At 55.9% G+C, this 23,615-nt stretch overlaps 9 protein-coding genes and 1 non-coding gene across 10 annotated transcripts; 5 read left to right on the top strand and 5 right to left on the bottom strand.

Moving 5' to 3' along the window:
- Nucleotides 1-19: 19 nt before the first annotated feature.
- On the bottom strand, nt 20-2,259 carry B0H18DRAFT_976286 (uncharacterized protein). Its single transcript, XM_048044152.1, has 6 exons — nt 1,993-2,259; nt 1,755-1,972; nt 1,196-1,707; nt 793-1,163; nt 524-654; nt 20-464 (listed from the first exon to the last, which is right to left on the bottom strand). Exons 1-6 carry the CDS (start codon nt 2,128-2,130, stop codon nt 338-340), a joined length of 1,497 nt encoding a protein of 498 aa, XP_047899198.1. The 5' UTR covers nt 2,131-2,259; the 3' UTR covers nt 20-337.
- Nucleotides 2,260-3,223: 964 nt separating this feature from the next.
- On the bottom strand, nt 3,224-6,605 carry B0H18DRAFT_416799 (uncharacterized protein). The gene is made up of 8 exons (XM_048037999.1): nt 6,205-6,605; nt 6,113-6,141; nt 5,992-6,056; nt 4,903-5,741; nt 4,656-4,849; nt 4,462-4,602; nt 4,293-4,411; nt 3,224-4,236 (listed from the first exon to the last, which is right to left on the bottom strand). The coding sequence occupies exons 1-8, from the start codon at nt 6,539-6,541 to the stop codon at nt 3,531-3,533; spliced, it is 2,430 nt and encodes an 809-aa protein (XP_047899197.1). The 5' UTR covers nt 6,542-6,605; the 3' UTR covers nt 3,224-3,530.
- Nucleotides 6,606-6,659: 54 nt separating this feature from the next.
- On the bottom strand, nt 6,660-10,587 carry B0H18DRAFT_976273 (uncharacterized protein). Its single transcript, XM_048044151.1, has 4 exons — nt 10,235-10,587; nt 9,958-10,147; nt 7,530-9,892; nt 6,660-7,463 (listed from the first exon to the last, which is right to left on the bottom strand). The coding sequence occupies exons 1-4, from the start codon at nt 10,299-10,301 to the stop codon at nt 6,967-6,969; spliced, it is 3,117 nt and encodes a 1,038-aa protein (XP_047899196.1). The 5' UTR covers nt 10,302-10,587; the 3' UTR covers nt 6,660-6,966.
- On the top strand, nt 10,584-11,870 carry B0H18DRAFT_976271 (uncharacterized protein). Its single transcript, XM_048044150.1, has 3 exons — nt 10,584-10,759; nt 10,831-11,121; nt 11,221-11,870. The coding sequence occupies exons 1-3, from the start codon at nt 10,609-10,611 to the stop codon at nt 11,502-11,504; spliced, it is 726 nt and encodes a 241-aa protein (XP_047899195.1). The 5' UTR covers nt 10,584-10,608; the 3' UTR covers nt 11,505-11,870.
- A 91-nt stretch (nt 11,871-11,961) lies between these two features.
- B0H18DRAFT_976257 (HAD-like domain-containing protein) lies at nt 11,962-14,227 on the top strand. The gene is made up of 13 exons (XM_048044149.1): nt 11,962-12,141; nt 12,196-12,248; nt 12,318-12,403; nt 12,460-12,478; nt 12,544-12,612; nt 12,667-12,788; nt 12,845-12,898; nt 12,949-12,997; nt 13,061-13,351; nt 13,397-13,530; nt 13,583-13,596; nt 13,659-13,673; nt 13,726-14,227. Exons 1-13 carry the CDS (start codon nt 12,039-12,041, stop codon nt 13,887-13,889), a joined length of 1,173 nt encoding a protein of 390 aa, XP_047899194.1. The 5' UTR covers nt 11,962-12,038; the 3' UTR covers nt 13,890-14,227.
- A 98-nt stretch (nt 14,228-14,325) lies between these two features.
- Nucleotides 14,326-16,645, top strand: B0H18DRAFT_416644 (uncharacterized protein). The gene is made up of 6 exons (XM_048037998.1): nt 14,326-14,696; nt 14,756-15,324; nt 15,379-15,784; nt 15,837-15,940; nt 15,990-16,186; nt 16,247-16,645. The coding sequence occupies exons 1-6, from the start codon at nt 14,374-14,376 to the stop codon at nt 16,421-16,423; spliced, it is 1,776 nt and encodes a 591-aa protein (XP_047899193.1). The 5' UTR covers nt 14,326-14,373; the 3' UTR covers nt 16,424-16,645.
- On the top strand, nt 16,571-18,133 carry B0H18DRAFT_976249 (uncharacterized protein). Its single transcript, XM_048044148.1, has 4 exons — nt 16,571-17,120; nt 17,177-17,224; nt 17,279-17,633; nt 17,689-18,133. Exons 1-4 carry the CDS (start codon nt 16,705-16,707, stop codon nt 17,902-17,904), a joined length of 1,035 nt encoding a protein of 344 aa, XP_047899192.1. The 5' UTR covers nt 16,571-16,704; the 3' UTR covers nt 17,905-18,133.
- Nucleotides 18,134-18,776: 643 nt separating this feature from the next.
- Nucleotides 18,777-18,884, top strand: B0H18DRAFT_t35. The gene has a single exon. It is a non-coding gene; the product is annotated as a tRNA-Ser (tRNA).
- A 421-nt stretch (nt 18,885-19,305) lies between these two features.
- On the bottom strand, nt 19,306-20,098 carry B0H18DRAFT_416595 (uncharacterized protein). Its single transcript, XM_048037997.1, has one exon. The coding sequence runs from the start codon at nt 19,972-19,974 to the stop codon at nt 19,474-19,476; it is 501 nt and encodes a 166-aa protein (XP_047899191.1). The 5' UTR covers nt 19,975-20,098; the 3' UTR covers nt 19,306-19,473.
- Nucleotides 20,099-20,291: 193 nt separating this feature from the next.
- Nucleotides 20,292-23,417, bottom strand: B0H18DRAFT_976242 (uncharacterized protein). The gene is made up of 8 exons (XM_048044147.1): nt 23,012-23,417; nt 22,857-22,959; nt 22,691-22,805; nt 22,479-22,636; nt 22,353-22,426; nt 22,134-22,298; nt 21,945-22,059; nt 20,292-21,880 (listed from the first exon to the last, which is right to left on the bottom strand). The coding sequence occupies exons 1-8, from the start codon at nt 23,159-23,161 to the stop codon at nt 20,526-20,528; spliced, it is 2,235 nt and encodes a 744-aa protein (XP_047899190.1). The 5' UTR covers nt 23,162-23,417; the 3' UTR covers nt 20,292-20,525.
- Between the last annotated feature and the right edge of the window lie 198 nt (nt 23,418-23,615).

The raw sequence follows: 23,615 nt of genomic DNA, 5'->3' as shown, positions 1-23,615 counted from the left end.
GCTCACGCTACACGAACGGGGCATGTGACAAGAAATTTCATCATATCCTACACGGTACACACGCAGCCCACGATTACAACGGCGGAGGCCAAAACCCGAACTCCCTTCGTAATATAATTTATCAGTAGAATGACATACTAAGCCCGAGGCCAGAGTTCCAACAACAAAAGTGAAAGCAGTCGCACAGTCCGATCTCGATACAGGCTTGAAGGGGACGACAAACGAACGTGGTTGCTACGATGCGGACCGAGTATCCTACGTACAAAAATCGGTAAAAATGTAAGGCGTGCGGGCGAAGTGTCTCTGGTGCAGCCCGCGAGGAAGTCCCTCTGCGAGTTCATGGCAGCCTTCCCGCGATGCGGTTCTGGATGATCTGCGTGATGATCGGTGCGTAGACTGGGATCTGGGTGCCCTGGAAGCCCTCAGGATAGTTCGGACTCAGTTGTTCCGGGTATGTGTGATAGCTGTAGCCATTATCCCGACCTTGAGTATCTGAAGCACTGAGTCACAACGCGGAACTCACGTGTCGTTCCAAATGGCGAAGTGCTTCATGCCCAAAGCGTGTGTTGTCCATTTGTAGTCGTTCGCGTATCCTGTGGGGTAGAAGATCTCGATGACAGTTGAAATGGGAGTAACCGGCATCATGATCAAATGCTGGTACGTAGATCCATATTCAGCACCGAGGAGCAGCCGAAGAGGTTTGTACTCACCGTCAGCCCATTGCCATGCACACCGAGGAGAATCTAAGAACACCATGAGACTATGATTACGCAGAAGAACGTCCGAGCATACCGTGGTGCGCGCAATCAATTTCATCTGCTCATCATGGGTGAGATGCTCCGCCTGGACGATGTTGAGTTCCCAATCGTGTGCGGCGCACATCGCCGTCAACGCGTGCACCAACGCCTGGTGGTCCTCGTCAATGAGGTGCCTCCGGGCGCCCTGCCTGCTGATGTAGGTGATCACGATCGGCTGCGGCTTGCTCAGGGACGTCGAGCCCGCCCAACCGACCTCGGCACCGTCCTTCCGCGCCGCGACCGCGTCCGCCTTCACGCCGATCTCCAGCGTCTCCTGGTCGACTCCCGCGAAGCGCAGGACTGCCTGCCGCAAGGGCTCCCACCACCACTTTGAGAGCGTACCCAGCTTCTCCATGTGCTCGACGCCTCGCTCGCGATGCGCTGATTCCGGCTGCCACACGACTCCCCGCGGAACGCGGCAGACCGATCGGTCAGCATGAGCGTGTCGAAGTGCCACGCTCGCTCCGGGACACCGTTGGTCGCTGTCGCGGCGATGCGGTCCTTCCAGTCGGTCTCGACCTCGACTGTGATGGAGGGGAAGGCGGAGCGGAGGAAGTATGAGTTGAAGCCTGGTCTGTCCCGCCATCCCATAGCCTCGGCGTGTAAGAAGATCATGCGGTCGAGATGCGGGGCCGCCTCTACACTGGGGGAGGAGGCGGCCACAGGCACGTTGAACGTACCGAGCCAGAAGGGCCAGACGCCCAGCATGAGCTCGGCGCAGAAGTGATAGTAATGATCGAGGAATTGCGGGGGCTCATTAACGAGAACCGTGTTCCCACCAACGGACCAGACGCGATTCCGTTCCGCTTGATCGGCGTTGCCGCCCCAGCGTCGTCGTGCCTCAGCCGGAGTGAGGAAGTCCATGTCTTGTGCGGTCGGCTCGCGCGCTGCGATGTTTTCGGGGTGTTCTCTGCGGCAAGGCCGGTGGAGGTCATCATGCGGACGGGAGGGAAGGACGAGGCGGGCTCGGACGAGACGATGTACATGGTTCCGTTCGACATGTAGAGGTTTCGGAAGACGGTCCATCCGGGCGCGTGCGATAGAACTGTCGTCTCTGGAAGCTCATAGGCGACGTCGAACGTGACCCTCCCGGGGTCGAGTACCTTCTGTACATCGCGTTCTCTCGACGGCTCTCGGTCATCAGTGGGGGGTGTCGCAAGTGTGTTGTTGAAGTCCTCTAGAAAGTGGAGCTGACCTCGGTCTTCACGATGATAGATCCTGTGGGTTCGTTGAACCCCATGAAGACTGAGGCGATGTGCATTGAGGTGGCACCGAGGAGGATAAGGACAACGTCCCTGAGGGAGCGTGTGCGAGGCAGACCACCCATAGCCATGAAGTCGAGCCTGGACCGGAGAGGAGGGGGGGTTATGAGGGGAGAGGGGACGGCATGAATGAGGGAGAGCAGCCGCGGTTGCTGGACGTATATAACGCGCGCGCAGGACGGTGCAGCACACCTTCGCTTTCGCGCGCACCTTCCGCATCGGGCTAGCAGCGTCTCATTTCTCCGCGAGTGATCGCAATCCAATCTCAGATCTCGCCCCAGATGGCAGCGGAGTACGCAATCTCGAGGCGGAGATCAACCCTTCCCCCTTGCGATTACGTCGCCGCGTAGAACAGGGCACCAACGCCACCCAGTGTCACGGCACTGTAGATTTCGCTGACCGTGCTCGATGGACACGAGTTGGCAGATTGCAGGACGGACGGGCAGCCCTTGCCGCGATATTGCGTATCGCGGTCCCACTCAGGTCATAGGTCTTCCCATATCCCTATAGAGTCCCTAGCCAGCCTCCTAAACCGCCTTAGACACGGACGAGACCTCGGTCTACTCCTAGCCTCCCGAACGGTGGCGGACGATAGCTTAGCGCCGCCAGCCTATTGGCCAGGTTCGCGTGGCTTGCGCATCATATCGACGGGAGGGTATGCGCGCCTTCCCTTCCTTTTTGGGCGTCCCGTCGCCGCTTACCACCCGGCGCAGTGGCGGCACCGTACCATACGCGACGACCTCACCAAGGCGACCGACGGTGGCGCGGGGCGTAACACTCCGGCAAAATGAAATCCTGATGCATCTCTGCTTCGTCGAATGCGCCGCCAGCTCGCGAACGACTCCGGAAGCACACCGACACAGCCGCGTCGTTAGCGGCCTCCCACGTTAGACATGATCGCGTCTGCGAGCTGCCTGACGGTTGTACCAAAACAATTCAGAAATGGCCGCGTGTCAACTGTGCTCACGCCCTATATCAACGGAAAGGAGTCCGAACAAGTTTAGTCTTGGCCCATCTGTCAATCGTGTCTACACAGCGCCGTGTCCGATAACCGTGATCAGTCAGGATGAACTTGGGATGAACTCTGGTGTACGTCCTAGGGGAATCTGACTTGTTGAAAGCGGCCACGGAGGGCGTGGATGTGATGCTAGGCATGCTAAGAAAGGCCCATACCACACCATGCACTCGCCGCTGCTGAAGAGCATACATTATGCCAACATGCACATCGTAAAAATCAATGCGCGCCCAAGAGACAGCGGGACTCGATATATTATTCACAGGTCCTGTCAATGGACCTCGACATAAGTTAGTATCCAATACGTGAACAGACCGACCCGTGACATCGTAACACACTCGTAACGCACTCGCACATCGCACAATCGCACATATCTACATCTGCGGGAAGAACCCAAGAGATTGACAGGGTCATCTTCATGGCCCGCATTCGCGTCCCACTTCCGTAGCCGCACGTTCACCAGCTCAGCAAACGACAGCGTCGGCTCCTTCCCTCCCCTCCGCAGGAAATTCCGGATTGCTTCTCCCACTTCTTCATCAGGCGGAACTTCGCCTCGCCCGACACGAGGTACATCGTGCCCGTGCAGAACGGCGGCAGCCGCTCCTGGTACGCCATGATGGCGACCTGCGCGATCCAGTAGTACGGCAGCGCCTGCTCGACGAAGCGCGGCTCCAGCTCCGAGTACTGCGGCGAGTGCGGTGACTGGAGCCAGCTCTGCAGCCACCGGTGCAGCGTCGCCTGGAAGCTGAAGATGCGGTCCTGGCTGATGTACTCGGTCTGCGGTCCCGAAGTGGCAGGGGCCTGCCCGCCCTCCGACTCTGGTGACCGAGCCTCGATATATTCCTCGAAGAGCTGCCGAAGGAGGACGTGGACGAGTATGAAGTGCTGCCACGGGTTAAAGACGGGTGGTGGTGATAGAGCCTCGCTCGGTTCGGCGAGCTTCCGGTAAGCCTTTTGCAGCCGCGGACCATCGAGGCGCTGCTGCATGTTGCCATATCGCGAGGGCTTGCGGAGAATGGATAACCAATCCTCAGCCGACGATGCGGTCCACAGCGCATCCTCACATGGCAAATACATGTCAAATGTAGCCGACTCGTACGTCGGGCGTAAGTTGAAGTAGAGGCAGTGGCAGCAATCATGCATGTACGAGACAGCGAGCCCTCTGCCGATCTCAAGTCAGCCAACGAAACTCGCAACCCTTTCTGAGAAGTAACGGACCTGCGGGCGGTCTCGTGCTTGGCCCACTCCCGCCAAACTTGCTCAACATTGGAGGCATTGATATCCTCAGGAGCATTCCATTCCAGGCATTTATCAGCGAAACCGTTTAGACGGATCATCTACGGCGAGCAGTCAGAGCGCGCTGCATTCGCCGTGAGACAGAACGTACCATAGCAAATATACCATGGTATACGTTCGAGAACGAGCGCTGCTCTGAGCTCTGGTGGAACAAACCGACGGTCTGGAATAAGTCCGCCGCAAGTACCAGGTCAATCTGACGCTCCCAGTCGCGTGATGAGGCCCCCTTTGCCTGGACGAGATATCTCAGTCATCGTTGCAGTGCAAAAAGCGAATGACGCTTACAAACTCCACGACTAACTCGTCTCGGGCTCTTGCGAGATTTTGGTCGATAAAGTCGATGGCTTTGCGTGTCTTCACGTATAGCGCGCCGCATGTCTCCATAGCAGTTATTAACAAAGGGTGCCTGCCCTCGCGAACGAAAGTCGCGGCATGTACAATTGGCATGTTTGTGAGATACGCTGAGAAGAAGAACGACACTGGGGTACAAGCATCAACGAATGCCCGACGTATGAAATAATGTCCGACGCACAGTAGGTCAAGAGACAAGCAGGTGAGAGACCGTCAGGTATTGTGATACCTTGCATGTCCTTGACACTGGATGAACTAGCACTGCCAGACGAGCCGGGACTGCTTGATGAGGCCATACTTGAACTTGCTGAAGGCGAGGCATCGAACGAGTACTGATTGCTGGTCGATAGTGGCATTGTCGACAGATCGAACAATGCGGCGGGGAAAGGAGTGCTAGCCAACGACACATCGCTGCTCTGGCTGCCCCCGACGTCGGGCGAAGCACCCGCCGCGTCCGTACCCTTGCCGGAAAAGCTGAAGTCGGGTGGTGGCATCATCTGTTGACTGGGCCCGAACATGCCGCCGAAGAGATCGTCGAACATCTCGCCAGCATCAAACACGCCGTTCGGCCCGCCGTGCATGCTGGTGTGGGCGGTGTCCGGGTTGTCGATTTGGGCAAACATGGAACTACTGGCGATCGCGAAGTCGACAGTGGCGGACGTATATGTAGCAGAGGGGAGTGGCGTAGTAAGCTGCCCGCCTGCGGGGGGAGGGATAGCGCTGGCGTCAACGCTCGGCACCGTGTGTTGATTCAGATAGCCATCAGGCGTCAGGGTGCGGGCGGTTGATGACGAAGCAAGGGACGGATTAGCAAGCATGTTAGCCAGTTCTTCGTCGAATGCATCGAGAACCTTCGACTCCTCTTTGGCAATCCGTGAACCAGAAGAGACTGAGTGGCCAGAGACGTATATACACTCCCTTCCCCGTGTGCGGCATTTGGAGCAGGGCTGCTGCAGGTCGCATTTCACCTTGGAATCGGCACATGCTTTGCATGATTTGCGGCGGGAGCGGTTGGCAGTTCTGTTGGACGATCCATCATGCATCAGTACGTGTCTCGCTACTACGCGTCGGTGCCTATCGTGAAGGAAGACCGGAGCATAGTGCACGGTTCGTGATACGTGATACATTGTCCTGCTGAGCACGCAACTCTGGGCCAGATCGCACGGCCAAGCATGCGACTGGGAACCGCCCCTCCGAAAGCCGGACGAGTAGAGCAAGAGTAGAGCCAGCGGACGAATAGGGAAACCTAGACAGAGAATTGGACACTCACGGATCCCCGCAGCTTCGTTTGTGCCTTGTCAGGAGGTCACTCCGCGTGAACTCAGAATGACATTTCTGCACGTTGCACACCATGAGTAACAGAGATACGAGAGAATTGTTGAACCGCTCACATCGCATTCATGCAGCTTGTCCCGGGTGTCTGCAAGGAACCATGTATGAGCGCAAGACGATCATGTATGCGCTCACAACTTCAAGCACGCACGGGTACGCAGGTGACGACTTAGATGCGTCGTCCGAGTGAACTTCGCAGGGCACATCGGGCAGGACTTCGTCTGTGGCATGGTAGGGATGTTCCCCTTGTGCAGGCGCATGCGCGAAGCGGATCCATCTTTCTTGAAGTCCACCTGTGTGTCTGGCGAGCCGTTGTCGACTGCGGTGCTGCCTGAGGAAAGAGTCGTGTCTGCTACATTGGTGGACATTGTATGGGAGTACCTGTAGGCAGTCGACGTAGACGGTGGTGAACGGTACGGTCTTGGTCGCTCCGGTGAGGCTCGGGCAGCATATATGCTATCGGCGACTATCTTGCGCTGGACGCCCATTGATCTCGCCCGCAAGCGCCCAGCGCTGTCGCGGCCTCTCCGCCGACGGCAGCAAACAAGCGCCCCTTACAATGGTTGTCCTTGTCACAGGTTGAAGCTGGCCAGCGAGGCTCGAAGATGTGTGGACAAAATAACTGGTACAAATGCGCGAGTAAACGTATACATGGGTGTGCGGACGATGTAACTTAGCGCTATAACTCGAGAACGAATCCGGAACAAATGAGGGGGGTACTTATACAATGGCTACACGACTTCTCGTACATCCGCAAATAGTGATAGGGAACAACAGCAGGTCAGAGAGCGAGAGGGATGCAGCGATAATGAGCGATAACATATGGGCAGAGTGGAAGGTGAAACAGGCGCATGGATAGACGATGAACAGGTGCGCCCCATGAGCGGAACGTAGAAGTGAAACCCAAAAGAGTTCACTTTCCGGTGAGGCTCTGCACGAAACCTTTGAAGCCTCCGAAACGGTGTCTGTTCGCGGTCTGGTTACGGTTGACGCTAGTCGCTGTGAATGAGTCGGCAGTGGAAAAGCCCATCTTCACAAGCTTCGTCGCCCGCGCGACCTGCCGCTCCTGGTCGGTGAGCCCGCGCTTGGGCTTGAGGTAGGCGTCCTGAACGGGGGCCGTCGATATGCGAGAAAGCGGGACGCCAGTCGTGGCTCCGCGGTCCAGGGGGTCATCAAGACTAGGATCAGGTGTGCGCGAGCGAGGCACCCTAGGTCTCGACCCGGCGGCATACATGTCTGTCTCCGTCGTGAGGAACGAGGACATCGGCGGAGGGTACGAAGTCGCAATATCACCGACGCGTTGATCTGAACTCGACCGTGTAGCGTGTTGCGACCCGGACGCGGGAAAGTGGCGCGGGGACGGTATTGATCTCCCAGGCCTGGGTGGCGTCGCAAGTATGTCTGATGATGCTGGACGATGATGTTGGTATCAGCCCTGCCACAGGCGAGCACATGAGACCAGATAAAAACACTCACCGGTGCTGCCAGCAGTGTGCGGCCTTCGCACTTTCGACTGCCTGATGGTGCGGTTATGCGGCCTCTCCTCCAGACTGAACTTCCTGTCCAACGACTTCGCCCCAGGGCTGCTCTCAATCGTGTCTTGCCGTGAACGCGTACTCAACTCCGAGGGACGGCGGCTTCGCACTGTCGAAGAGCTGCTCCGCTTCTCCTCCTCCTGTCTAAACTTCCGCTCAATAGCAAGACTCTCCCCGTACGCCGCCAGTTTCGCGCTCAACGGTGTGTGACCAGCACTGATACCCGCGCTCGGCGGCGCATATGCTACCTGTATGTCCTGCAACTCCAAGATGCTCTGCTGCGCACGCTGCACCAAGGCCTCTGCCTGTGCGTACGACGAGATGGACCCGATGTCAATGTCGAGGGCACTAGGGGGTCCCTTGGGTTTGTGAACCGGCTCCGTATCGTTGGAGTATGTGGAAGACGGCGTGCGCTGGATCCTTCTCCGGCCTCCATGGTCCATCGAGGGATACTCTGGCGGCGTCGATGTGCTCGAGGTGATCCACGGGGACGGCAACTGCGACTGCTGCACCCCTGGCGTAGGGAGGTACCCACTAGTCCCATTCGTGCTCATGCTACTCATGGAATCGCCACGCATCCGATTCTCGTTACCGTTCACGCCGAGGAAGGTCTGGCGCGTAGGAGAATCGACGTCGTCCGGCGGCGGCTCGTTGATGCTGAACGGGCAATCGAAGCCGTTGGCTGCGGTCAGCCTGGAAGGCGATGGTAGAGGCGACAACGATCCTTGCGAGAGCAGCGAGTTTCGCTTCGGGCCCTCGATGACCTGGAGTGCGTTGAGACGCGAGTCGAGTTCTGTAATATGGTCTTCCGTGACGATGGGCTCCCCGTACTCTTCCTCGTCCTCATCAAAGACATTGTGAGGTTCGTCAGTGGCCCCCACGTCATACGAAGGCTCAGCAATGTCGATAGCGGTCCTCAAGGGTGACCGGGTGGCTTCCACTGCACCGATACTCCGCATCGAACTGACGCTGCGTGCCATCTTGAGACTCCTGGCTGGACTATGACTAGACTGTCGGCGGTCATCGCTCGATCGTGCGGGAGTCGCGGTGGTCGGAGAGTCAAAACGCAAAGAACGGGATGAGGGAGGGCCGACGGAGCCTGACCGCGGACTGTCGGGTTGGGACTGCTGGGAGATAGAACGGTTATGCGGGCGGAGAATGCCAGGCCGCACAGATGGGCTCCGGTTTCCCGACAGCGAGCCAGACGAGGATTCGGGCAGCTGACCATCCGGGACGTTCGGACTAGACAGGGTCCTTGACCGCTCGTCAGACAGCACGCGGTGCAAGTCGACGGCCGTGGGTAATGGGGGCACCCGGGTGGCTTCGCCTTCGCTAAATACACGACCTCGTGGCCGTCCTTGGATCGTCATGTCCGAATAAGAAGCATGGTCGGAAAGTCTGGATGAAGGAACGAAAGCATCGCTCGTTGAGCTTGAAGCATGGACATCTGAACGTCTGGGAGTGCCAGGAGGTGGAGACGCAGATGCTGAGGCTATCGATGGTGTGTACGAGCTAGACGCATGGCCGGGCGAGCCTTCAGGTGCAATGGACGTGTCGCCTTTCTTGAACATACTTAGAAGCGACACTTTCCCCTTCACCCGTCGACCAACTGTTTGCTGCTCCGCGTTGTTCCCTGCCGATCGAGGTCTCCGCGAGCTCGTCCCCGTACCGCCATGTGAACGTCGCGACATCGGCATCGTCTGCGAAGGGTCGAAGACGTCGGGAAGCGACGGTCGACGTTCCGGAGAGTCAGATGCAGCAGCCAATTCCGAGCTGGATCGCAGTAAGGATTCACCGAAAGAGTCTGTGGGAAGCAACGGTGAAGCGATGATGGTCTCCAAAGTCGTACCCGCACTCTCCCCGAGAGTTGACGAGTGCAGTTGCGAAAGTGATGGTTTCAGCATGTTCAGAGCGTGGTCAATGGACCGCTTTACCCGCAACCTCTTGCTAGTGCAAAACCGGCACTCATGACCTCCACAGACATGCTTGGTATCGATGATGGCGCTTGCGTCGCCAGTTTGCGATGGAGTCAACTCCTCTTTCTCCCGAAGGTCCCGATCTTTGTTAAGGCTCCAGTTGTGCAAGACCTCCGCACAGGCCGTCCAGCCATTCTGCCGTGCAAGCATCTCCGGCGTGGTCCCGTGTTTGTCGGCGCGATCGGGGTGTGCGCCATGCATGAGCAACGTGAGCACAACGGGGGTGTGCCCGTTCGCACAGGCGAAATGAAGGGGCGTCGATCCAGACGTACCCACGATCGGCGCCGACGTATCTCGATTTTTGTCGCTGGTGTATCGCCGCGGTAACCTGCAAGGCGTGGACGAACGCTACACTCAATGCCTGCGAGAGGTCGATATATATGTGTTACTCACCGAGGCGCATTCACATCCGCACCCTTCTCGATCAACAACCGAACGACGTGGTCATTGCCTCCTGAACACGCCGCATGCAAAGGTAGTACCCCGTCCAATACCGAGTTGATTGGTTGGCCATGGTCAAGCGCGTACTTGACTAGCCCCAGATTGCCCGTAGCTGCAGCGGTATGAAGACCCAAGTGTGGAACTACAAGTTGTGCGTCAGGTCGCACAGTTCGTCCGGTACCAGTGTGTGTGCATAACACAGCACACCACCTGAACGCTTTTGACTTACAATCGACGGTAACGTTGTACTTCGCCTGAATTGCTTCGGGACGCTGGGGTCTCGATACCACCGGCATGGTGACTTAGGCAAGTACAGAGAAGATGAAGACAGTTGCCAGCGCTCTGGGCGACATAAATCAAGAAGAAGACTGTCCAGAGGCAATGCAGGCTGATAGCGGCGTCGGCCCCACTGGGTTGCTCTAGAGATCCACCAGAGCGAGGCGCGGCAAGTAGGCAGCGGAAGCAACTGCGAATCAGCTGACTATCCGGAGGAGTCGCACGAGGGCGGGTGAGCCGCGGACGGAGGTCGTGGAGGACGACGGCAGGCGGGGGTGGCCAGGCGGACAGGAGAGAGAGACGGAGGAGGGACGCGGTCAAAGAGAGATGGATGGGCGGCTCTCGGGTGACATAAGCATCCGTTCTGAACCCTGCACTCGGACCCTGTGCTTCTCGCTGCCTCCGTCCACATTGCTATTCTTCTTCCCACTATCTTTCTGCCTCCAAGCTACTGGACACCACCATCATGATCTTGGCTGTGGCCCCCGCGACCAGCTCAGGACTCTGCTCACGACAACGCCAGGGTTTCGCAATCTCACTCGCCCCGAGCGGCGACGGTGGCAGTCGCGGTTGGCCACGTTCCTTGTGCAGATGCTGGACAACCCCACCACGATGCGCACCATCCTATCTGTCATGTGGGCTGTTCCTGTACCGCCACCTCCCAGGACAAGTCATTCTCAATCGGTCTGTTCCCCGCGTGCGGCGGCTCCTCATGTCCGTTCAGCATTCGGTCTGCTTCCGAACGCTCGGAATGCATCCGTCTTGGTGCCTTGGGATTTGGGATGCCTCAGGCCCAGGGACCGAAAGGGACCGTTGCCCAACCCAATCGAATTTGCGCAGGTAAGTTACTCCGTGGCATCACATACACCACAGGTCGCCCAGCAACGAGCGACCTATGCTGGCATGGGCGCTGACTCGACATGACGGATTCTCGCCAAGACGACTTGTACTTACATACACGCGTGAGGCGTCCTCTTGGCCGAACATGCCTGTGGTTCACGTTGTCTGTGGCGCGCAGAGCGGCGCTCGGGAGGCAACAGATAACTGGCTATGAGGCGGTACGTATACCTTTGCGGCTTCAGAGCCGCGGAGTTGCGGCTGTCAGATGGGCCGACTCTTTCGGAGAAGTGTCGCCCACTGTTGTATGCCAACGGCCACCGCCTCCATCGCAGCTTGTGCGTGCATACCAGCGCACTTACATATCGGTCCGAATGGCTGGCTGATCTCACCGGCGCGGCCAGTGGCAACACCTGTCTTTTGCCGTGATTCGTGTTCTTGTTGACGGGTCCCCCACTCGCGACACATCGCGTGTGAAGCTGTGTGAAGTTACAGTACTAACCGCGCGTGCGAGCTTCGTACCTGTAGTAGATGGCTCATTTACAGGCACTGTGATACCAGTGGTCAACCGGTCACTGGTAGGGACAATCGCTGCCATTTGGAGCTTGTAGTACAACGATATCATATATTGATCCTTCTGTGTGTACATTCCTATTTACCTCCTTGTGGTATAACATGCCGGCGTGTTGATGTAATATCGTGCCACAAGTTCTGCCTACTGGAAGGGCTTGTAAATACCCAATGGAGTCACGGTCGAAGTCTCGAAGAGATCATTGTGTGTAGCATGGACACGTGACAATGCAGGCTCAGAAATCGGGAAAGGCTACGTCCTTCGATCCGCCACCGACTCAGAACGCACTTACTTCCGACCGTTACTCATAGACGTTCTCGCCTGGTTGCTGCTCCGGAGCCAAGCCTCTATGATACGTGCTCGTGCCTTGTCTAATGTACCTTCGCTTTGGAAGCTACCTAGACAACCTGCTAGTATCTCGCAATGGCATTACGCACATCGCTCATACCAATGTAAGCCGACGATACATCGGCGTTGTCTCTGATATAATGTGGACAATATCGCAGCCAACACGCCTCTCAAGGATACCTTCCCTCCGCTAGCCTTTGCGTTCGATATCGTACGTCGATAGGCTGCCACTCTACGGCATGACTCTAGACCATACCACATTGAACGCTTATTCCACAAGGATGGCGTCCTTTTGCGCGGCTCTCAGGCGATACCAGCTGCTAAGCGTGCGCTCGCTATACTCGAAGGAGCCAATCCTACCGGAAGGTGTGTCCATTCAATCTGCAGCGTGTCCGGCAGCGTGCTGATGGAGTTGATGCAAGCAAGATACCCTATATTTTGGTGCGCGCAGTGCATTGCCGGGTGGTGCCCTAGTTTTCTGACAGAAAAAACACGATGTTGCGTAGCTGACCAACGGAGGCGGCACATCCGAGGAGGCCCGCTGCAAAAAGCTCACCTCGATTCTCGGATTCGAGGTCGGCCTCGTGTCTGAGTCGTCTGCGGACCATACACTGAGAGACCTCATACAGATCGACAAGACACACATTATCCAGTCACATACCGTCTTAAAGCAAATAGTGGAGAAGTATGCCAACCTTCCCGTACTAGTCCTTGGAGGGAGAAATGATGAAGTGCGCAAAGTGGCTGAAGGGTGCAATCTAGACTTATTCGGCATCGCACTCGGACGCTGAATATATCCTGCGTTAGTTATGGATTCAGCAAAGCCTACACCACTCTAGACGTGCTCGCATGGAATCCTGCGTAGGTTGAACCGCACGCATCTGGCCGCATATGTATTAAAAGGCTGGTAGGGTCTGGCCCTTCCACGATCTAACCGAGTTGGAACGGCAGTCAACAAAGGTCTGTTCCCTCCCACGGCGCAAATAGCTGGCTATTCTTACCGCAAAGCTCGGTGCCATACAGGAAGTCGACTTCACACAAACGCCCATCGCCGCCGCCTTCGTCTTCCATGACCCCCGCAATTGGGCATTGGACATCCAAATTCTGTGTGATGTCTTCCAGTCGGGCGGTATCATTGGAGGGCCACATGGTGGCCCCGGCGGCACGGTGGGACGTGACAGCACGACACAGGCCAGTCAGCATCGGCGCCCGGAGCTCATATTCTGCAATCCAGACCTGCTGTGGAAAGCAAACTTCGAGCGACCTCGACTCGGGCAGGGCGGCTTCAGGATTGCGTTCCAGGCCGTCTACAAGGTACATGACACACACCGCTGAGTGCTGGTCACTGACCCGTGATAGGCCGTGTCTGGTGCAGAGTACCCGTACGTGCAATTTGGGAAACCGACGGAGGCCACCTATCAGTTTACCAAACAAGTCTTGCATGACCGGTTCAACGAACTGTATGGCCAACTGGCTGACAGACCACCGCGCGTGTGAGTATGAATGCCATACGTGTTACCGACCATGCTTAACCTGGCGTCCTAGGTATATGGTGGGAGGTTTGTACTGGCCTCATGAGTATATGATTTGCCCATGCTGATGTGTCTGCGCCCGTGCTCAGACAACCCTGAATCAGGTAAGCTTCGTTGTGAGAGGTTCAATGGGACGGGAGCCAATATCTGTCGCAGATATAGCTGGAGCGAACGCTGCAGGCTGGTCGTCTGTGCTAGTGCATACCGGAGTGTATGACCCTCAGCAGGGTCCCCCCTCGCACACTCCGACTCACCAAGCGAGCGACGTCGAGGAGGCTGTCAAGTGGGCCATTGAGCGGGAGCTCGCGAAAGGTCACTGACAGAACGTACGCTGAATGCCATCGCTACTTACGCTCTTCCGCCCCTACTATCTATTTGCGCGGGTGATTAGATGGATTAGATGCGTAACTATTGCACAACCTCAAATCGTCAAGAAATGCACATTCGGCAAATTGGTCCGTCCTCCAAAGCTTCACCAACTGTTCACACTTGTACGTGACCCGCCCACATCTCAGTACGGCTCGGATGGTTGCGGCCCATGGCAGGTCATCATTTGGAAATAAGGTTTTCAGAGGTCAATTTGAAGTGAGTTGGATGCGTACCGAGAGACCAGTGCAATAGATCCAGGTTGCTGCCATGCTACGGTCTGTTAGTGTTACTCACTGAGGCGGACTCAGAGCGCTGAGCGTTAAACACGGGCGCCTGCACTTGTAGGTTCGTTGTGGCGCCACATTTGCTTGTACTGTACCGGCGTTGCTTGGATTCACACACACTCCGAGGATTCGATTATGCCCCCTACAGTCTATGCATGTAGACGGATCCCCCTCGGATCCACACGAAAACCCTACTAGGGATCCATCTATCATGCATGTCGTCGACTCGGAACTCGCGTTGGAGGAGCGCAGCGCAGGCGGCAGCCTTGCGTCCCCTGCGGACTTCGATCCCACGTTGGAGATGACATCTCCAAGCGTCTCAAAACAGCAGCATTTCAAGGTCCCGGATCCCATGATTGATGTAGATTTGCCGCCTCAGGCTCCCAGTGTCGCAGAAACGGCCAATCTGGATACGGCAAATGCATCTCTCGATCGAAAGGCGCTCATCCTGCTTCTTGTGCAGCACTTTTCGAGGTATGTCAGTACACATGCATTCGTCAGATGAAGCCATGGTTCAGACATAATTCATGTAGCTCTTGGGGCTCGCGTACTGCTGAATTTGCGATTTACCTCTTCCTCGTCACGCTGTTCCCCGACTCCCTGCTGCCGGCTTCTATATTCGGTTTCCTGACGACGGGGACTGCCATCGTTCTCTCAGGATGGGCCGGGCACCAGGTTGACATCCGGAATAACCTCCGTCTGGTACGGGTCTGCATCATGGTAGTGAAGGCATCGGCATGCGGAGCATACGCGGGCTCTCTCGTCCTGTTCTACCGCCTCGGAATGGAGGAGCAATTGACGCAGAAATGGTCAACTCCTTTGGACGCAGCAATGTTTGCCCTCATCGTCATATGTGGCTGTATCCAGAATCTTTCCGGGGTTGCGCTGTCCGTCGCAATTGAGAGGGACTGGGTGACAGTCATTGCCGAGGGATCATCGGAGCACCTCACTTTGATCAACACGTACATGCGACGCATTGACCTATTGTGCAAGCTGCTCGCGCCGCTTTTCGTCTCCCTGCTCACCAGCGTAACTTCGAACATCATCACTGCATATTGCCTCTGCGGCGTCGAAGCGGTATGCATTGTGTTCGAGTTACTATGTATGTATCCGTACCGTTTCAAATGTTGTATATTCTCTGATTACCCTGCCCTAGGGGTCGACATCGTCTATCAGCGATTCCCCTCCTTGCTGATAGCACAAGCTGCAAGGCAAGCCGAACAGCAGCGGCAGGCACCGCTTCGCAGGGATGAGCAAACCTCTGGCCTAATCGTCAACCTCGTCACCACAATACAGTCATATCTACGCGCCACTTTGTCAGACTGGCACGAATTCATCCAGCATCCGATCTTCCTGTCCTCGATATCCATCTCGTGTCTATACTTCACTGTCCTCAGCTTTGACGGCACGATGATCAGCTATCTCAAGTCGGAGTCCTACACGGACCCTTTTATCGCTGGGATGCGCGGTCTCAACGTTGTCGCAGGTCTCCTCGGAACAGTGGCTATGCCGTTCTTGGAGAGAAGGCTCGGCCTTGTACGCGCCGGAAACTGGAGTATATGGTAAAGATATACGCTCAACCAAAACGCACCATTAATCCATTCTATCCTTTAGGTCGGAAGTCGTCTGTCTGCTTCCGGTGACCTTGTCATTCTTCGTCGGTGGTGGTCAGCCAAATGCTCACGGACCAGCCTGGAAGTCGGCACTTCTGTTCGGAGGTACGCGAATTTGGTTGTTCTTTGATAGTATCACGCTAAGAAAGTCCAGGAATGATGCTTTCAAGGATAGGTCTCTGGGCCTTCGACCTATGCCAGTTGAAAGAACTGCAGCTAGCATTAGCTTCGCACCCGAGGCGGAACGCGATGTGGGCGACCTATTGCTCCCTGTTCTGTTCTGACGGGCTGAAAAATTGCCACAGATCTGCGCTGCAATACTCGCTACAGAACATTGCCGACATGCTGAAGGTGAGCATCATCCGTCACAGCCGTAATGACTTGATGGTGAATGCTGATACTTATGTACAGTATGTCCTCACGATGATACTTTCACGGCCGTCTCAGTTCCGGACAGCTGCTCTGACCTCTTTCGTGAGCGTCGTCATTGGTGCCACAACCTATCTGGGCTACGTGAGGAGAGAGCGTGGTCACATTCTACACAGCTTCAGCGAGAAGATCCCGCTACTCAGACGGAGATCTGAATGAACTTGAGGACCAATGGCTATGTAGCGGCAAGCAGTGGACGTTGCTTGTTCGCCTTAGGGAATGAACAGCCCTTCACAAATGTTGTAGTGACGGACGCCGGTGTGAGGACGCTGCTTGACCGTAGAACCCGCCGCTGAGATTACGGTATTCTTAAATACTATACTTGGATCTACATAGATAAGGATAGAGGGTCGATTCGGTTCAGCTCTGGATGGACTAGGGTTCGGCTAGTCGCGCAGCATGCCTTCCGACCCCGTCCACGATCTCCGTCGGCGCACTTCATGCTTCCTCTCCCTGTGTCGTTTCGAAAACGTCAGCTATCAAGAAATGGCCTCCGACATTCGAAAAGCACGAAGGATGTGCTGCTGATGCGTGCTCGGGTCACCAACCTTGGTCTTTTACTTTTGTCGGGTGCCACCGTCCTGTCCTTACTCTTCAACCTAAGCTACTACTTTTCTTCACCGCGAGGCCTTCTTCATCAGCAGCTCCTACATCATCCGCCACCGTCTGATATATTGTCGACCATACAGCGACATGACGCTCTCTCAGCAATAGACCACCTCATCATGGTCCCGGGGCACGCGATATGGAAAGGCACCGACGTGAGGCGAAGATTAGACGACGAGGAGTGGATCTTGGAGCCATATCAGAGAGGAGGAGGGCGTGTCGCTGCATTCTACCAGCATATAGCAGCTGGGTGAGTGCGTCCGCGAAGCTTGCAGCCGCGCGTCTGGCTTACCCGTCTCTGAGTAGTGCTGAGCTCGCGCGGCAGGACGAGCGTGCATTGATCGTTTTCAGCGGGTGGGCTCTTGCCTGTGCCTGCATTTAGAGTGATATTACTGACGCCTACAAAAGTGGTCAGACACGACCAACGTCAACTAGCACGGAAGCCGAGTCGTATATGCGGCTCGCGCTTGCTGCTGATCTCATTCCGAGTTTATCGGCGTCGGGCTTGCGGGCGCGTTCCGTGCCTCGAGCTACGACTGAAGATCACGCGCTGGATTCATACCAAAACTTGTTGTACTCTATAGCGCGCTTCCACGAATACACCGGCCGCTACCCGTCTCAAATAACCATCGTAGGTTATGAATTCAAAAGGCGGCGTTTCACAGAGCTCCATCGCGCAGCCATTCGCTGGCCTCGTGAACGTTTCCATTACATAGGCATAGACGCGGAAGGAGAGGAGATAATCAAGGCCCAAGAAGGCGAGGTAATGTTTTGTCACCCACCGTTCATGCTATCGCCCACTTAGCAAACACTCGCAGAGACTCAATGGATACCTGCCGTACACCGTCGACACTTATGGGTGCCACGACATGCTTCTTTCGAAACGACGTTCGCGGAATCCCTTCATTCGCTTTCATTCATACCATTCTTCATCGCCGGAGCTCGCGCCTTTGTTCAGCTGGTGTCCTGGACCATCGGAAGGCGGACAAACAGCTGTCTACGGCGGTCCTCTTCCTTGGCACGCACTACGATGACCTCTGCGACGACTGTACATAGGCATAGCCATAGATGACGTGCCGACTCACCTTCGCTTCACAAAATGGCTGTGACGATCGCACTCAAAGCAGAGTCGAGGTATGTCAATGACTGTGCTCCATAACTTTTGACCACGCGATATACCGCATGCCCGAGGGATCTCCGTCAGCTTACAAGTAACGTAGAACCCGGTCGGCGGTGATCGACATCTGGTCCCGTAGAACATATGTGAGCAAACATGATACGCCCTATTGTGTGACATATGCCTTACACCTATGCAGATAATCCAGTCTGACATCGACGTCGAATTGCGATTATCAACAAAGACGTTGCCTGTTCGCCAAACTCTTCTCGGAGGCGACATTAGTCTTCCATAGGCATACTTTGATCAGGACCTACGGGCCACAGTAGGAGTGAGGGTGAGCGGGAGGTAACATGTTAGTGGGCCCTGCAATACGGGCTCCAGCGTGAATCTAATAGTACTTATGCGATATCCGGCCCACATGTATGATCACTGTAGGTAGACATGAGGAATGGTCTGGTGGATTCGGACTTGTCAATCGTGAGTCTCCGAGTGCTATTCGGAAACTCTACAGTTAGTAAGAATCTGTAAGATGACTTTCAAGAGCCTGAGCTGAGGGAAGGAGGTGAGCGATGCGCGCCTAATCTCCTCCTGCGTGCGTAGACTGACTTCTACTGGATGCTCGTGCCTGGCGCCGCCCAGAATAACACTTTTGTATGCAGAGTACAAGAAAAATGTCGAGCAGCGTATGTATGATTCAGTGCATTCTGCATGAAGCGAATCGGTTTGAATGACTGTCAGCAGAGGTCAAAAAGCCCTCTATTAATTAATTAATTGCTCAGATAACAAGGCGCTATAGCCAAGTGGTTACGGCGACAGATTAGAACCAGCTCAGCTTGTTGAGTGGAATCGATCTGTTCTTCTTTGAAGGCGCAGGTTCGAGTCCTGCTGGCGTCGCTTTTGCTGGCTTGTTTGAGTGTTTTTTTCTTCTTCCTGAGGTCTCTGACCACTCGTAGAGCGATATTACATAGGCTGGAAACGGCTGGAAGACGTGCGGCTACCACCCCCAATGGGTCACCCTCCAAATTAGGGCGAACGCCGAGCCATCCCCGAGGCACCTCCGATACGCATTCATGAAATCCCCCGGTTTGTGCAACCCATTGCCAGTTCCCGTATATCATTGGGGACTGAACGACATTATACAGCCTCGGTGTGAGGCGCGCCACCTAGGATCGGAGTCGTTGTCCTTTTACGCGGTTTCCAACACTTGGTGTGACAGCGAGTTCCATAACACAAGGCCCCAGGGTCAAAAATCGCACAGGCGGGCTGCGAATCCCAAGACTTACCTGCAGGAACTAAAGAAAAAAAATCAAAACCAGCGCAAAATTGGAATATATTCTCCAAATACTAATTAACGTGTACTGCTAATGGTACTCTATCTGTAGGCATACTCTAAACACGACATCTTTGAATGGGGGAGGCCAAGGGGAGGGCAGTTGCCTGTACATGGCGTCTAGTCTTTGTACGAAAAGCATTGTAACGAAGGTCACGATAGTGAGGAATCAATTACCATGGTGCATCTCACGACGTGCAGCGGCAGCGATCGTGCGTGGACGCGGACGCGTTGCTGGCGTTTTTGGTGTGCCACAGAGACTACGTGGACGTGTGACCGCGGCCCAGACGAGCGAGCTGTCTGCGGCCTCGCGCGAATAGGTAGGCACTTGGGTGAACAATAAAGAAGGCGCGTGTAAGTATTAGCAGGTGAGCTCGTGGACGCGCGAAATCGAAGACTCGGACCGAACGGGCAGAGGCAAGTGGAGGCCAAGAGGACATACAAGCGGCCGGTGGGTGAGCCAGACGGCGGGCAAGTAGAAACCGGCGTAGGCAAGTGGTCAGACGTCGAGTGTTCTATTGGGAGTGCTGTATACAGAGTGAGGGAATGAGGTTTCTTGCGTGAGCATAGCACTAGTACTGGCAAGGAAGATGCGTGGTGAGCACTAGACACGACCAAGAAAGACATACCTTTGGCTTTTAGCCCTCGCCCCATCCGTCCTCCACATCGTCCTACATACTCATATTGCCCCTCATTTCGCAGTTGTCGCGCTCAGAGCGTGGACGCGCGACCTCTTCGATGCGGCAGCGCCGTCGGTGACAGACCAGTTGCAGTTTCGGAAGCTAGAGGCTGGAGCGCTGAACCCGACTTAGACTTAGCAGACGTATTACTAAGGGATAAGGGGGTTATTTCGGGGATCCGCTCAACTCCGCCCTGTACGTGTCCGAGAGGTGGGGCCTTGCGTTATGGAACTCGCTGGAATGACACCGGCAGCATCGGAGGACGCACAAACCCTGTCACGGCCCCAGACATGATACGATATGCTACATGCATTCCATTCCAGCTCGCCCGAAACCTACATTGACTCCCTACGACGAGTGCCATTATGCAATGCTAAGTTACATTACGGCCATCATGGCATCCACAGATAAAGGGAGGACGTGTAGCGTCCACTGCACATTCCACGGCACATCAATAAATATATCGTAAGTGGTCATCGCAACTTAAGCTCGTAAGACATAGAAAGGATAAATACTAGACTGCGTTCAGTACCTCGGCCACTTGCTGCTGGGAGCGGGCAGCCGCGCGCTCATGGAGAAGTTGACTTCGCGCGCACTGGAGGGCGCGCCCCGGCTGGGGAAGGTCGCGCTGCGGGGCGTACCCAGGTACTGGTGGTAAGGCGCGGGCGAGCGCACGCTAGGGGGGAACGGGTCGTCGTCGTCCGACGCAGTGTACAGGCTACTGTCCGTCGGGCTGGATTCTCCTTGGTGAGAGCTCAACAGCGGGCTGCGGCAGCGGTACTGCGACAAGCCGGCATCGGCGGTGCGAACCTCGGGGGTCGCGGCGCGAGGAGACGGCGCCGAGAGCTCGACGCGGTACGGACTCTCGGAGTCGGGAGCGGCTGCACTGGTCATGGGTGGCGTGGCTTCGGTGTGGGCGTTGTGGGCACTCTGGACGGGGGTCGGGATGCGCCCAGGATCGGTGTCATGACGGACGGTACGGGCGCTGTGCAAGGGCGTAGGGACATGGGTCTCGTCGCGGGTACTGTGCAGAGGACTGGGCGCTCGACGGTCTTCCTCGGGGAAGAACGCGCTTCGGAGGGGCGTGGCAGCAGGGAGTTCGTCAAAGTGGCGCACGACTTCCTCAGCGAACCTGGGGCTACGATCCGGCTCGGGAATCGCAAACTCCTGCTGGTACCTGGGGCTGTGGGCCGCGATGGGCACAGACTGCGACTCTTCCGTGGCATACCTCGGGGGCTCCGGGATTGCGTGCCCATCCTGGTGATAACGTTGACTGCGCGCGGATGCAGCAGTGACAGGTGCCTCTTCGCCGTAACGCGCACTATGCACAGGCGTACCGGTCCGAGCTGGTGTCTCGATGTGACGGCCGCTGGTGTGGACAGGGCTGCCATAGGCGGTATGCGCGGACGGAGGAAGGGGCGGCAGCTCGCTGGCGGAGAACTCACTTTCCCTCTGGTTATCAGGAACGCCGATGCCGCGAGAACTGTTCAGTGAGAGCTCCTGCGTACGGCCACCAGTTTGCTGAGGCGACAGGCCAGGAGGTGTAGCAGGGCCGTCGTATCCGGGTTGTAGGTGGATCCGGTCAATGACCTGGCTCTGCACACGGATCGTGACTTCGTTGTGGTCATCCTCCGAACCATCGGGGCTTTCCGCACGCTTGAAGACGTTTTCATCAAGACTAGCTTCATCAGACTTATCGCTCTCGGCAGCCTTCTCGAGATCGGCATCGAGATCAATGATAGGTCGAGCAGGAACAGCGCGTTGTGGACTGCTGTCACTGTCTTTCTTGCGCCAGAAACGGAGTGAATAGCCCTTCGGAATGACACTGTGTTCCGGTAAAACTCGGCGGGTCAGGACGAACAAGAGGACATCAACGAGCCCTAGAAACAACACCAATATCATCAGACACACTGACGTCTCGGACAGTCTCGCAATGCAGCTCACCGCACATCAGGAACACGGTGTCGCCAAAGGCGCTCACGGCATCCGTCACAGCGGTTCCGGACCACGTCGCGAAGCGGACGACTGCCATGGGAAAAATCAGGATGGTGAAGGCAATCTTCGGTAAGTCAGGTCATGAGCAAAGGAGGTCATGAGCAAAGGCATTCCTTGCATGAGCGGAACGCGACTCACCGGATAGATGAGCATCTGTCCGGCAATAGCCACACTGCCTTCATCGACCAACCTGACCATCCTCGAGTCGCGGCGCAGATAGATTCCCGACGTGGTGACGTTGCCCCGCAGATTAAGGAAGACCAACCCGTACAACAAGAAACTCAGGATAGCACCTAGGAAAAGCTACGGATCATTCTCAATCGTTACACAGTCACGGATGGAAGGACATTCACGCACCCAGAGGAGATCCAACACGATACGCTGGTTTCCATAGTTGCTAGAGATCCAGCAGTAATAGCCGTTGATGCCGTCTGGCCAACATGTTATTAGACACGAAGCGAGCGAGGTAGGTTTACTACTTACAGAATGGTCCTAGATTGCTCTTGTAGCCAGCCGGGCCAATGATGACAATCATTAGAACAAATCCCCATCCCAAGCCAAGCATAATGAACATAGAACGCCGCGGCATGCTCCAGCGAAGGAATACGACAAGGAATGTGTGCAAAGCAATCATCATCGTCCTACGATCTCGCAAATGAGTGGATGTATGCGCCTCAAATGATCGCTTTACACACCATACTGCCATTGACACATCCGCAGACTGCTTGAGAAATCCCTGATACGTGCAATACGACCCCATCGTCACGGCACCTTCATTGAGCCACCTCACACTAAGCATGGCCGAGAATGCTGCGAAGCCTTGTCAGACCACGTATCGGCACAAGCAATAGTACGCCATACCCTGCATCAAGTCGCACCATAGCAGCGACACAAAATACGCAGCAACGTGACTGCGTACGAACAGATGTGGGTTTACGGACTTGCGGGTGTTCCACGCAGAGATCTGGTGCAAGTAAGTTGAGCGACCGTCTTCGCTCTGTAAGGATCGTACGCACCGCGAGAGCCGCCAGAAGACTCACACACGCAGTAGCTGAGAGCCATGCAAAGGTGACTTCGACGGCCAGTCCGCGCGCCTCGGACGCATTGTATTTAACCTTCGTCAGAAGAAAGCTGCTCCCACCAGGAATACTTTGAAGCGAAGCCATCCTGATGACCGTTCAAAGGAATCTGGGGTGTACAAGATATACGAGCTTAAGAAAAGAGACCAAAAGCCGTATCTTCAGGTACACCAGGTCCTGAAAAGCGGCAGGAAGGGCCAGCCTCCAAGAAAGAAGGGAGGGAGCAGGAAAGAAGAGGGACACTGCGGGGCGCAGGCGTCGGGAGGGAAAGATCAGGCGGTGTTGCGGTTGCATGCTTATATATGGGGCGGCATGATGTGTCTGATCCGAGCGACTGGCAGTTTCATCATCGTCGAGACGCTCGTCCTGCGCCGTGGCGGTGGCAATGCGCAAATTTCCTTATTTGGCGGTGGCAGCACCACAATCGACCGCCACACCGACTCGGGCCTCCGAGCGCCGACACACACCGCGCGATCGAGGATCGACATTACTAAGACGGCATCGACTTCCAGCGAATGCGTCATCGCGTCGAATAGAAAAT

Source organism: Fomitopsis serialis (genome assembly GCF_022376445.1).
Source record: "Fomitopsis serialis strain Sig1Antser10 chromosome Unknown B0H18scaffold_4, whole genome shotgun sequence".
Taxonomy (NCBI): domain Eukaryota; kingdom Fungi; phylum Basidiomycota; class Agaricomycetes; order Polyporales; family Fomitopsidaceae; genus Fomitopsis; species Fomitopsis serialis.
The sequence above is the reverse complement of the archived record's forward strand: the minus strand, read 5'-3'. Positions and strand labels throughout refer to the sequence as shown.